This window comes from Perca flavescens, chromosome 18 (assembly GCF_004354835.1).
Source record: "Perca flavescens isolate YP-PL-M2 chromosome 18, PFLA_1.0, whole genome shotgun sequence".
Classification (NCBI taxonomy): Eukaryota; Metazoa; Chordata; class Actinopteri; order Perciformes; family Percidae; genus Perca; species Perca flavescens.
The window spans coordinates 5,588,197-5,600,982 of record NC_041348.1 but is presented as its reverse complement, the minus strand read 5'-3'; the positions used below and the strand labels follow the sequence as shown (position 1 = coordinate 5,600,982).

At 40.0% G+C, this 12,786-nt stretch overlaps 1 protein-coding gene across 2 annotated transcripts; it reads right to left on the bottom strand.

Moving 5' to 3' along the window:
* Positions 1-3,157: 3,157 nt before the first annotated feature.
* On the bottom strand, positions 3,158-12,574 carry zgc:153383 (protein FAM177A1). 2 transcript variants are annotated; one of them, XM_028605202.1, is made up of 5 exons: positions 12,195-12,574; positions 11,690-11,893; positions 9,488-9,554; positions 6,534-6,631; positions 3,158-5,666 (listed from the first exon to the last, which is right to left on the bottom strand). In XM_028605202.1, exons 1-5 carry the CDS (start codon positions 12,261-12,263, stop codon positions 5,454-5,456), a joined length of 651 nt encoding a protein of 216 aa, XP_028461003.1. In that variant the 5' UTR covers positions 12,264-12,574; the 3' UTR covers positions 3,158-5,453. The 2 variants fall into 2 exon arrangements, with proteins under 2 accessions (XP_028461003.1, XP_028461002.1); XM_028605201.1 differs by having other exon boundaries at positions 11,684-11,893; positions 12,195-12,573.
* Positions 12,575-12,786: the final 212 nt, after the last annotated feature.

Genomic DNA, 12,786 nt, shown 5'->3' with positions numbered 1-12,786 from the left:
ACATTTTAAGCGAGAAATAGGCCGTGCAGTTGCTAAATCTGTCTTCATTTCAGCTCAACAAAGGTCAGTTTAGAAGATTTTCGTCAGATTTTGAGAGACTAGTCACCTCATTCCGCTCGCCATTTCCGGGTGAGTCCCGACTGCCCTGCCGGCGACTGAACTCTCGGCTCGTTGGAGATGAACTGCGCCTCGCCTGTAAAGTAGACGAGAGCAGGCGACAGCAACCGGGGACGGTGACAAAAATCTGCTCTCAAGTCGGACAGTTTCTAGCCGTTTCAGCAGCCTTCAGCAGGACTAAATAAGCCAAATTGTTGCTGCTGTTGTTCTGAAAGATATTAAACATTCTGAACTTAGCAGAACCTTTCCTTGTTTGGTTTTTTCTTCATATTTGCAAAGCTAAGTGATTTAGCAATTAAATATCCATTATTATAAGCTTCAGTCTCAATTTAAAAAAGCAATTAATTACAGCAAATTGTGCAATTAATTAGTATAAATGAGTATAACTTTAGAGACGTGTCATTTTCTCTGTTTTTGTCTTAAAGAGAATAAGAACACAATCATTTTGGGACTTGACAACAAACTGAATTACTCAAATATTGGTACAGTAATTGGTAACCAACACGAACACAACACGACAAAATACACAATAGGTAATACACTACAAATATCCCCAAAATATCAAGTCAATTTTGAACTGAGCATGAATGTTCCATTTTTCACCTTGGTAAAAGTTTGACTAACTGATTCTAAATCAAAGTCCACCCGTGTAACTTATTCCAGAGCTTTCAACCTGCTGATCTGAGATGTGGTTGAAAAACTCCAGAGAAAGCTAGTAAGTGTACCTTAAATTAAGATAATGTTGTCAAACTATTTTGTCTTATTTTCCTAAAAGGTATAATTCAACATTTGGGGACATGTGCTTATACGCTTTCTTGCCGAGAGTTAGATGAGAAGATGGATCTTATATGTTCGTACACTAAATATGTAGCTAGAGCCAACAGCCACTTAGCTTAGCATAGCATAAAGACCGGGAACAGGGGGACACCAACTAGCCTGGCTCTGTGCAACTGTAACACAATCTGAAATAGTTTGGGTCATGTGCTGGATTTGTTTGTTTTTTTAGCTCGTTGCCTGGCACAGTTTACTGGATAAAAAAATAGTCTAGCACATAACCCTTAAAAAAAGATAAATTCTTGTTTTTTATGCCTTTTTTTTCTTTTTCTTTTGTTTTTTTTAAACAAACAAGATATAACATGTTAATTAGGAAGCTTTAAAGGTGCTGGTAGGGGGATTTTGTGACTTTCTGACAGAGCAAGGCTAGCTGTTTTTGTGCTAAGCTAATCAGCTAATGGATGTAGCTTCATTTTCAGTGTACAGACATAAAGATTGGTTTCAATCATCTTCACCTAACCCTCAAGAAGCGAATAAGCGCATCTCCCCTAAAACAAACTATTACTTTGTAACAACTTAAATCTGAATCTGTAATGTAATGACCTAATATATTTATTTAAAGCTATAGTGCATAGTTTCTGTCACTCCCATGAGGAATTCTAAGTAATGACAACAACACTGTCGGCGCATCCACATGATACAAGCCCTCCAGTTTTTATGTGAGTCGTCAAGGACAGAAAGTGCAGTTTTGGGCGCCCAGGTAGCTCAGTTGGTAGAGCGGTCGCCCATATGTAGAAGTTTACTCCTCAATGCAGCGAGCCCGGGTTTGACTCCGACCTACGGCCCTTTACTGCATGTCATTCCCCCTCTCTCTCCCCCCTTTCATGTCTTCAGCTGTCCTGTCAATTAAAGGCCTAAATTGCCCCAAAAAAAATAAAGTGCAGTTTAGAAATCCCTCTCCCTGCCAGTGTGTTTAAAAATAAAAATACAATGTTGTTCAATGGAAAGAAAACTTGTTTTTTAGCCAGACCCTTAAAAATAACTTTTAAAGCTGTAATTGTAACACCCCCAACCGGCCCGTCAGACACCGCCTACCAAGAGCCTGGGTCTGTCCGAGGTTTCTTCCCAAGAGGGAGTTTTTCCTCGCCACTGTCGCACTGCTTGCTCTTGAGGGAATTACTGTAATTGTTGGAATTGTTGGGGCCTTGTAAATTATAGAGTGTGGTCTAGACCTACTCTATCTGTAAAGTGTCTCGAGATAACTCTTGTTATGATTTGATACTATAAATAAAATTGAATTGAATTGAATTAAATTAATTGCAATACAGCAATACCTTGGAACAGTGATATTTTTTTTATCATACCGTCAGAATCTCATACCGGTCCATGCCTAGGTATGATGTCCAGATTGTGAGCATGGCTTGTTTGACTGCCGTGCACGTCAGTAGCGGTGACGGGCGTGACTGCTGTGGAGGTGGTTCTGGACCACAGAAAGCCACTATAACCTGAAAATGGACACATTGTGTAGCAAGTGGACAGGGTCACTGACCTCAGAGCAGTCTGCGTACAGAGCAACACAGGCTCTTTGTTACCCGAGACAAAGACAAACCCTCAATCACACTGTAGCTTCACAAAGAGTCTTTCAACGCGCAGACAGGACGGCAGAACTGCCAACATTGACTTAAAGTGCTCATATTATGCTCATTTTCAGGTTCATAATTGTATTTAGAGGTTATATCAGAATACGTTTACATGGTTTAATTTTCAAAAAACACCATATTTTTGTTGTGCTGCACATTGCTGCTGCTCCTCTTTTCACCCCGTGTGTTGAGCTCTCTGTTTTAGCTACAGAGTGAGACATCTCACTTCTGTTCCATCTTTGTTGGGAGTCGCACATGCACAGTAGCTAGGCAAGGACTGCTAGCCAGTCAGAAGCAGAGTATGAGGGCATGCCCTGACAGTACCTAGGTAAGGACTACTAGCCAGTCAGAAGCAGAGTATGAGGGCGTGCCATGCTAGCAGCATGCTAACCCACGTTTGTCTCTGAAGTAAAGGCTGGACTACAATAGAGCTGTTTGGAGCAGTTTGTGAACAGTGTTTTCTGTTGGAGATGGTAAGTCCCTTTGGGGGGGGACTTTGGGCTTTTTCACTTTGTAAACCTATAACGTGCACAAAAAAGATATATAATACAATAAAAGAAAGGGGAAAAAGCCAAAAAGCATAAATATGAACACTTAAAAATAAAATGTTTGACCAAGAGACAGAGTATGAAGACAATAACTATGATTTTATTAACAGTCCATTACAGTGTTACTTACCAAATTAACAGCAAATATGCTTAAATTAGTCTGTTCAGTAAAATAAATACATAAATATAAAAAATGTACTAAAAACAGTTAAAAATGTAAGTTTGCATGTCTTTATACAGACTTAGAGCAGGTTGTTCTCATGAACCATTAGTACATATAGCTACGAGAAGTAATGCACTGTAATTCGTATGTATTCCACTTATTTATTGCTGTATGCACCGCACTGACTGCCACTGTATAAGAGCCGTGTAGGGAGGAGGTCAGGGAAGATGGGTGGGGTCATAAAACACGGCGCTTTTTAAGTGGGAAAGCAGAGTTTGTGTCCCAGAAGAAGTTAAGGTGAAAACACAAGATTTTTCACTCAGGAAACTTGTCCAGGAGTACTACTTAAGAGGACCGGCGTTTTAATCCAAACCGCAAACGTTTTTTATAATCTTAGCTAGTCATTTTGGTGCCTAAACTTAACTGTTGTTGCTGTCGGTATGTGGCTCACAGTAACCTTTTCTGGGCTAAATTTATCTGTAAAGACCGCTGAACTTAACTGTGATGTGATCAGTCGTCACGTGACCGGCCAGCGGTCGCCTAATTTCGTAGGATATCATACGAATAGGTGTGCATAAGTTTTCGTGCGATATCATATGAACCTGTCATGAGAATGCGGTGCTTAGTGTAACAATGCTCCCTGTCATTATCAAAGGCTGACACACCACATCCATAGTAGATAAGGTAGAAAATAAGAGCAACATCGAACACCTTGACCCGTTTTCATTGTTGTTTTTCTGACAAACGCCAGTAAGTCTTGTGCTCCCCAGAGACCACGAGACTTACTGCTCAGTGCTTCCACACAGACATCCGAGTGCAATACAAGCTTAATAAGCATTAATACAAAAAACACAGAGAGCAAATTAACATGGGAGGGAGTGTGCAAGTGGCCAGCTCTGTGGTGCAGCCAGGTGTATCAAGATTGCACCACTTTGACCAGATCTGGACAAAAACAGGTGTTGTACATGAAAAAAGTTATCCAAAGGCTGAGTGTACTCACTGAAATAAAGGTTATTTTGCATCTTCAAACACTTGAAATAATTTTCAAATATGTATGCTTTGTCCAGATCGGCCACTGACTTGGCTGTATTGGTGATTTAGGCACAGTGTCTGGTCGATCAGAGGCACAGAGGAGCAACAGGTCACCTTCACTCCACAGCAGACGTTCACATTGGGGAGGCTGCCGTAGCAACTGATAACGCAATAGCTGCTGGATAATGTAACAACTAACCAAAATGGAGAACTCTCGTAAACGAGCTAATTATGGAAACAAAACCATACATTGGCAGATAAATTGGCACCTAATAGAACATTTTCTGACTCATATTGCATGTTTTGCACAACACACACATAACTCAATGCATCCTGAATATGATGCGCCATTATCCAGTAGGGATGTAACGATACACTCAACTCACGATTCACGATTTTAAGTTCACGATTTTTTTACAGAATGAGCTGCAGACAAATGACCGAGAAATATCACTTCATATAAACTGTGCAAAACAACACGTGTCCTCTTATCAAAAGGTTAAACTAAAATTGTATTTTATCTTAAATAACTAAGATTAAATTAAAATTTTAAATAAAATGGATTTTTAAGTGGCCGGGTTGGCTCAGTGGGTAGAGCAGGTGCACATAAACATAGAGGTTTATGCCTCGACGCAGTGGTCCAGGGTTCGAATCCGACCTGTGACGATTTCCTGCATGTCTTCCCCCCTTTCTCTTTCCCTTTCTCACCAAGCTGTCCTATCCATTAAAGGCGGAAAAGCCCATAATCTTAAAAAAAAAAAAAAAAAAATATCTCTTCAAATAAATAAACTAAGAAGACGCAGTAATGTCTGAAGTCAAACAAGTGAAATCAAAGTAGATTACGCCCTAGGTCGTTTCAAAATTGCATCGCGATTCATTTTTGATCTCAACCGGTGGTAATCTTTACACATTTAGATCGATTTTTAACCGATTCACGATGCATCCTTACATCCCTATTATCCAGTATTACTTTTATCAATTGTTACACTGTTGCAAAGGGACTTTTTAGTGGAGTACCTCCACCACTACTGTCCTTGCCAGACAACCACAATACAGCAGCACTGCCCATCTGAAGCCGTGGAGCAAACAAACCAAACGGTGCTTGGTGAAACAGGACGGTGTTCCTTCTTTAACACACAGACGGACATTAAAAGCGCAAACGTCCATTTCTAGGGTTAGTTAGGTCGCTGTGACGATAGCAGGGACTCTGATGGTGCTCGAAGGTGCCTGATTTTCATTCTCGATCTGATAGCTCACATCGGGGAGCGCAGCGACCACGTCCCGCTGCTCCGTCACGCCGATTGGTTCGTCTTCATCTTCCAGAGACTGCAGCTGGTCAAAGGATCGCTCTGCTTCTTCTGACAGCCGGTTTTCCTCTTTCTCTTCCTCCCTCTGACACGGAGACACCAGAAGGAATTACATCAGCTGGCAAACAAAATCAAATGAACATGGATTCTAGGGCTGGGGCCGAATATTCGATTTTCTATTTTGGGATTGGAATATTCGTAGTTTTTTTTAAACGTGCATGCAGGCTGAAATTCACTGTGGCGTTTTGTCGGGATTAAGCTGCTTGCTAAATGTCCACTAGCCACTGGCTAATTTATGCAGCGCTATGTCGTCCATCTCAGCCGAGAACGGACAAATGTTGAGTAACAAGCGAGCAGTCTGATGTGTGTAGAGGTCTGTATGGTTATACTGTAGCAGCCTGCTGTCGTTTTCAGGCGATTTGATAAAAAGGTAAAGATAGTACAGCCCTGCATAATGCCGATACAGCGAGGCACTGGCTGGCTGAGCATTCATTCACACACACTGCTTCTGTCGTTGCACGTCGGACAGTCCGGCAAAAACGCAGGTCTTTCTGTTTGTTTTGAAAGCCTGCAGCAGAAAGTTAAGTCCGTTTGAACTTTTGGAGAAAAGCGACCCAATGTCAATCATGTACCGTTAACCGGCTATACGCGGCGTACGAGTCCCGTAACGTTACTGTAAAGAAGTTTTAAACACTATGAAGGTAAAAAAAAAAGCAGGTGATTGTGTCCTGCAATAACAAAGCAGTTGCTTCATCTCTCGCTGCGTCGTCTTTTATTTTCTCTCTTTTCCCCATGAAATAAAGCTGCTTTCAAGTACAGTCAGAAAATGTTGGGTCCTCCCACCGCCGCCACCGCCACCGCCACCGCCACCGAAGCTTCGGAGCTCAAAAAAAAAAAAAAAAATGGTACAGCCCTAATGGATTCAAACGTACAGACCCTCAGTGCAGCATACCTCTTTCTTCATCCGGTAGTATTCATCAATAGCGTACTGATATTTGGCTGACGTTATCCCGAACAGGGAGGCCATCCTCTCCCCCAGGTAGTCGCAGGCTGGAAAGTAATAATAAAGAGAAAAGTAATCAGAAGAAGATAAAATACAATTCTACAAAATATCCTAATAATAAAGTAACTAATGATGCAGCACCCTGATTGGACTTATCAATTACTACAATTCTTTCCATTATGAATTAGGCAATATTTATATACGGTATATATATATATATATATATATATATATATATATATATATATATATATATATATATATATATATATACACCATATATATATATATATATATATACATACACCATATATATATATATATATATATATATATATATATATATATATATATATATATATATATATATATATATATATATATATATATATATATATATATATATATATATATATATATATATATATATATATATATATATATATATATATATATATATATATATATATATATATAAACTAAAAGTACCATTTAATCTTTGTAAGATATTGCATATATTTGTTCCAATCCTCTGCTAGCTTCCCAAATGCTGGGTTTAATGTCAGCAGCATCAATTATTCAGATTTTCTTTTTCAAAATATAGAAAGGTTCAGTAAAATAATGTATCATATAAAAAGATTGGTAAAACATAAAAAAAAGAATAATTCAGAGTTTTAGCATTGTCTTCAACATAAGAAATGAGTGCACATCTTCATAAACTCAGGGCCTGTATCGCAAAGCAAGTTGGAATTAGCCTGACTCTTTCTGAGCTTAAATCCAAATATTACAAGTAAGGCTGATTATCTCGATCAGTAATCTAAAATGAGCATTTAAAATAAATTGGCTATCCATAAACAGAAAATTAGATAATCCATTTACTTTACATAGTGACGTTTTGGTGTTTTTTTTATCTTATGATGAATACATTAATATGAATAGGTGATATATTTAAAAAGGGTTTAAAGTAAAGTAAGGCTTCCTGCAAAAGAGAAGAGGAAAAGTACTAAGGCAAAGAAATGAATGCCTGATAAGGTCTATGTGACTGAAATGTTGCCTTTATAAAAGACTGAGCTAATTAGCAGTGTGCAGAGTTTGCAATTAGCATGCAGCTTTAATCTCTCTGTTTGTTAGAAGCCCTGCTTTAAAACCAATGTTGGCACATGGCTGTGTACATTTTTTTTCTTCATCTGTAATATAATTATCATGGTAGGCAAAATGTTGCCTCTAGTGCTTTCTATTACTTGTCACTGTATTGTGAACTCAGTCATTTTGTCCATGTCGTGATCCTGTAGGAATAAAGGCTCCATTTTACAGTGAGCCGATTGGTCAGCATTCAACCTGTCGACAAGTTTTGATCTGATCCTGTGAAGTTAACCCACTTCGGTGCAGGTTAGCTGTGCCGCATAGGTTGCCATGGTGCAGTGTTTCTGCTAGAAAAAAAATGGCGCCGGTCATATGACCTGTAAGGTTTAATTTTACCGGTCAAGGGGAAAAATTCCGGTTATGAAATTATGAAATGCTGACTTGAATCAAAATAATTGTAAAAAAAGTGTCCTTTTGCAACCGCGACGTGCGTACAGTAAGCCTGTGCCTTCCCCAAGGCTCTGCAGGGAGAAGCCTCTCTCTGCTGGCACACTAGAGACGGGAATCACGCCGGCTGCTTTGGCAAGTTTGACCCACTACGGACAGATTTCACCTTAAAATCCCAATAAGAGTTAGACAGTCAAACCTCTGTAACCGTGGAGAACAGTCATCATATATGGCATCTGGATGTGGATTTGTGTCATTAATGTTAACGAGAGAGGCTGTAGCTGGTGCCAACTTGTCCTTGTTGGCAATTGCTTGGCTTAATTCACCTTGCTGCTTGGTTTTAGAAAGTAATTTGCAATATTTCCCCGTTTCATCATGGCTTGGGCTTTGACTTTCCCGCTTGCTTGTCGCCGTTTGTAGTTTGTAAATCTACGGTGGCCTGTGCTTCTGTATTCAATCAGAGCGAGAACCTGACATGTAGTTTTTTCCTCAATCGCATCAGTAAAGTCTACAGTCATTTTTTAAATGAAAACATAAACATGATTGTTCATTGTTTTGTTTTGGCCCTATCTTACATCCGGCGCAGCGCAAAGCCTGACGCAAGTGTCTTTGCTAGTTTAAGACCGACAAAGTTGTCAGTTTCCCGTCCAGTGCCCACGTCGTTTAAATAGCAAATGCACCTGCGCCCATCTTTGCGCCCATTGGCGTGCTGGTCTTACAGGGAGGTGTGTTCAGGTGCATTCTTGGCGTATTAATATCTTGAGGGCAGCGGGAAGTGATTGCGCCATTGACCAACAAAAACCTGGTCCAAAGTCACTAACGCAGCATTTCATTGTTATTTTAACAGCGCATTAGGAAAAATGCACCTATCGTGCACAGCGCACGCACACTATGCTTGTTACACACGCGCAGCAGCACGCAAACATGCAAAAGATTAAAAATAAATATATTACGGTGCAAATCCTCCATCATAATAGCAAAGCGCCAAGGTCCAAACGCGCCTGGCTTTTAAAGGGAATGGGAGATGATCTCTGATTGGTTTATTGCATGTTATGCCCAAAACACACCTATGAATTAATGAAGACACTAAGTACTACCCTTTTGCACCATTTGCCCGGTGCACAGATCCTTTTTTTACATGCCCTAAACGCACCTGCGCCAGGCGCTTCACGCCGTGCGCTTAGATCGTTAAAATAGGGCCCTGTAGCGTATTTTAACACAATTCAAATTGTGCAGAGGGAATTATTTCTACTGGTCATTCTGACCGGAGACTATTAGCTTTTCAGTCCTTCAATCATTCTTTTTCGGTCAACGACCGGTAATTACCAGGCATCGGAAACTCAGCCATGGTGATCTAAATTAGGTTTACAAACCTGAGATGGTGGATGTGGCAGCTCTCCACATGTGAAACCAGAAGTATGGACCCCAGGTCAACTTTGACTGCAACACAAAAACGTAGAGCCAAGAGGACACTTTTGAATTTTTGACATAGACCAAATTTATGTAAACACAAATTCCTTGTTGCACACACTCACACACACACACACAGGCCCTCATTTATCAACCTAACATAGAAACCAGCGCGGATATGAGCGCAGAAATCATCTTACGACAGGCTTCACGTGTGATTCATGAAACGTTGGTATCACACCAAAGAATGGTAGTAATAATAAATGCAGCGCCTGGAAACGATCGTAATTTAAATATCACGCCCCAATATATTCTCGGTTTTGAGGCCTCGCCGCTACAATTTACGACATGGCCAGACGTAATCCGGCTGAGAAGCAGCACCCTGTTTTCCTGCGTGATGTTGTGCAGAACCCCACAGGCTAAAACAATGTTGCAGACTTTTTCTTGCATGTATAGTAGCCCCCCCCCCAGCCATCTGCCCTTAATCAATCCGATGGAGCACTCCACCGTGGCCCGTGCGTGTACGTGTGCACTGTTGTACCGGCGCATAGAGGTCTTATAGAGCCAGATCTGCCATTGCTGATAAGTGATCACCTGATGACTTGTTAAACTGATTATGCAGTGCTGCTCATGAGTATTGGAACCCCTGCTAAAATTGACCAAAAAGAGGAATAAAAAAATCATCTTTTGGAAATTGATCTTAATGCCTTAATTGAAAAAAAATAGGACAAATCCAACCTTTAAGGACAACAATTTTCTTTATGAATGAATAATGTATCGTAAATAAATAAATGTTCTTCCTTAAAATACAGGGGGAATAAGTATAGACACCCCTATGTTAAATTCCAATAGAGGCAGGCAGATTTTAATTTTTAAAGGCCAGTTATTTCATGGATCCAGGATACTATGCATCCTGATAAAGTTCCCTTGGCCTTTGGAATTAAAATAGCCCCACATCATCACATAGCCTTCACCATACCTAGAGATTGGCATGGTTATATTTCAGTTAGTCTAATAGCTGGTTTGATTTGCATTGAGAGATGATCTTATGGAAAGTACCCCAACCATGCCAATCTCTAGGTATGGTGAAGGGTATGTGATGATGTGGGGGGGCTATTTTAATTCCAAAGGCCAAGGGAACTTTATCAGGATGCATAGTATCCTGGATCCATGAAATAACATAAAAATCTGCCTGCCTCTATGGGAATTTAACATAGGGGTGTACTTACTTAAGCCCCCTGTATTTTAAGGAAGAACATTTATTTATTTACAATACATTAATTATTCACAAAGAAAATTGGTGTCCTTCAAAGGTTGGATTTTTCCTATTCTTTTCAATTAAGGCATTAATTTCCAAAAGATGATTTTTTTATTCCTCTTTTTAGTCAACTTTTGCAGGTCCACATTGACTCGAAAACTTGCGTACACGAGTTAAGACCAGACGTGACATTTTATCGCAGCCTACGCTCAAGTTCAAATTGATAAATGCCTTGCTATGCGTAGGAATCGGCGTACGCCCGTCCTACGCCTGTTTTAGGTCGTCCGCACGTTTCATAAATGAGGGCCATTGCCTTTCCTCCATCCAACGGTGGAAGAAGTATTCAGATCCTTTACTTAAGTAATAGTACTAATACCACACTGTAAAAAATACTCTGTTACAAGTAAAAGAAATTGAAAATATTACTTATATAAAAGTATGTACGTATCAGCAGGAAAATTTACTTAAAAGTATTGAAAGTAAAATTACTCTATGCAGAAAAAGCGTCACATTTAAGAAACTGGAAACGATCAAAACAGTTCTGTGTTTAATCGGCCAATCATTTCAGCTGGACTTGTAGGCCGTTAAATTGTTGGGTAGTTTAAGTTGTAATAAAATATATTTAAAAAACTACTATGTATGTGTTTTGTGTGCAAAAATCTTAATTTGTAAAGTGACTAAAGCTGTCAGATTAATGTATTAAAAAGTACAATATTTCCCTCTCAAATGTAGTGGAGTAAAAGTAGAACGTGGCATTAAAGTAAAGTACCTCAAATATGTACTTAAGTACTTGATTAAATGTAATTAGTTACATTCCACCACTGCCTCCATTATACCCCTTGTCCTCATTTAGCTCCTTGTACCCACACACACACACACACACGACTCCCCCGTTCCTCACCCTCACCGGTTCGACCGGGGAGGACAGCAGGTCTTTCCTCTCCAGCTCCTTGTCCTCTCCCTCCTCCTCGTCGGTGCTGTACTCCTCCATGGTCTCCCCGCTGGAGAAATGGATGATCCTGCGAGGTACCTTCTCCCTCTGCTCCTGTTCCTCTCTCAGCTCCCCCAGCTCCACACTCTCAAAGCCCCTGGCCGGGTTAGGGCTCTGAGTCTGGGGAGACATCACCATCACAAGTATGTGTTATTATGGGACTATTTTCTAAGGGAGTCAGTTAGTCGATGCAGCCTCACGGTGGGTTACAACTGTGTTGCGGGGCTTCGGATAACTTGAGGAAAAAAATAAAAATAAAAATAATGATTCTATTTCTAGTGTAATATCGTGACCAAGCAGACCGACATGACACAGCTGACAAGTGACAACAAGCTACAGGAGCTGGGCTACATCATTAGCCACATTCAGTAAAACAAAAAGGGTAACGTTGTGAATATAAAAGAGAAAGCTGTTTACCGACCTGCGCCGCATTCATGGTCTGTCCTATCGACACATTAACGTTAGTGAGATACAGTGATATTTCGGCCATTGTCGCAGTCTTCTTTGTATCTCTGGATGCTGCGCCCACAACAACGCCTCTGCTGCTCCGTACCGTACCCGGAAGAGCCGTGCATCATCCCCCGGTACGTTCTCTTAATACATCCATGGGTACGTAACGTCCATAGAAATATATTAGGCTCCGCTACGGAGTATCGATTCTTGTAGCAGTGCAACAGGAGTAATAAAGCTAAATCTGAATGCAATACTACTATTATTTGTAATGCATGTCTACATTTCACATACACAAAACGTACATACACAAATTTGTTATTTAAGTCTTCAAATATCTGAATCCCACATATAGGGCAATGTTAGTTTAAATTAGGAGATTCATATTGTCGAAAAATAAAAAGTGCGTAGCTAAGAGTTGTTTGGTGAGTCGTCATAATCCGTTTAAAAAACGTGACTTTAGGCTAGTTTTTTTTTAATTTAATTTTAAACAGTATATGTTTTCGTGTAAATTGAAAATATGCTTGTGTGTAGGCTACAATAACGCACCATATGCTATTGCT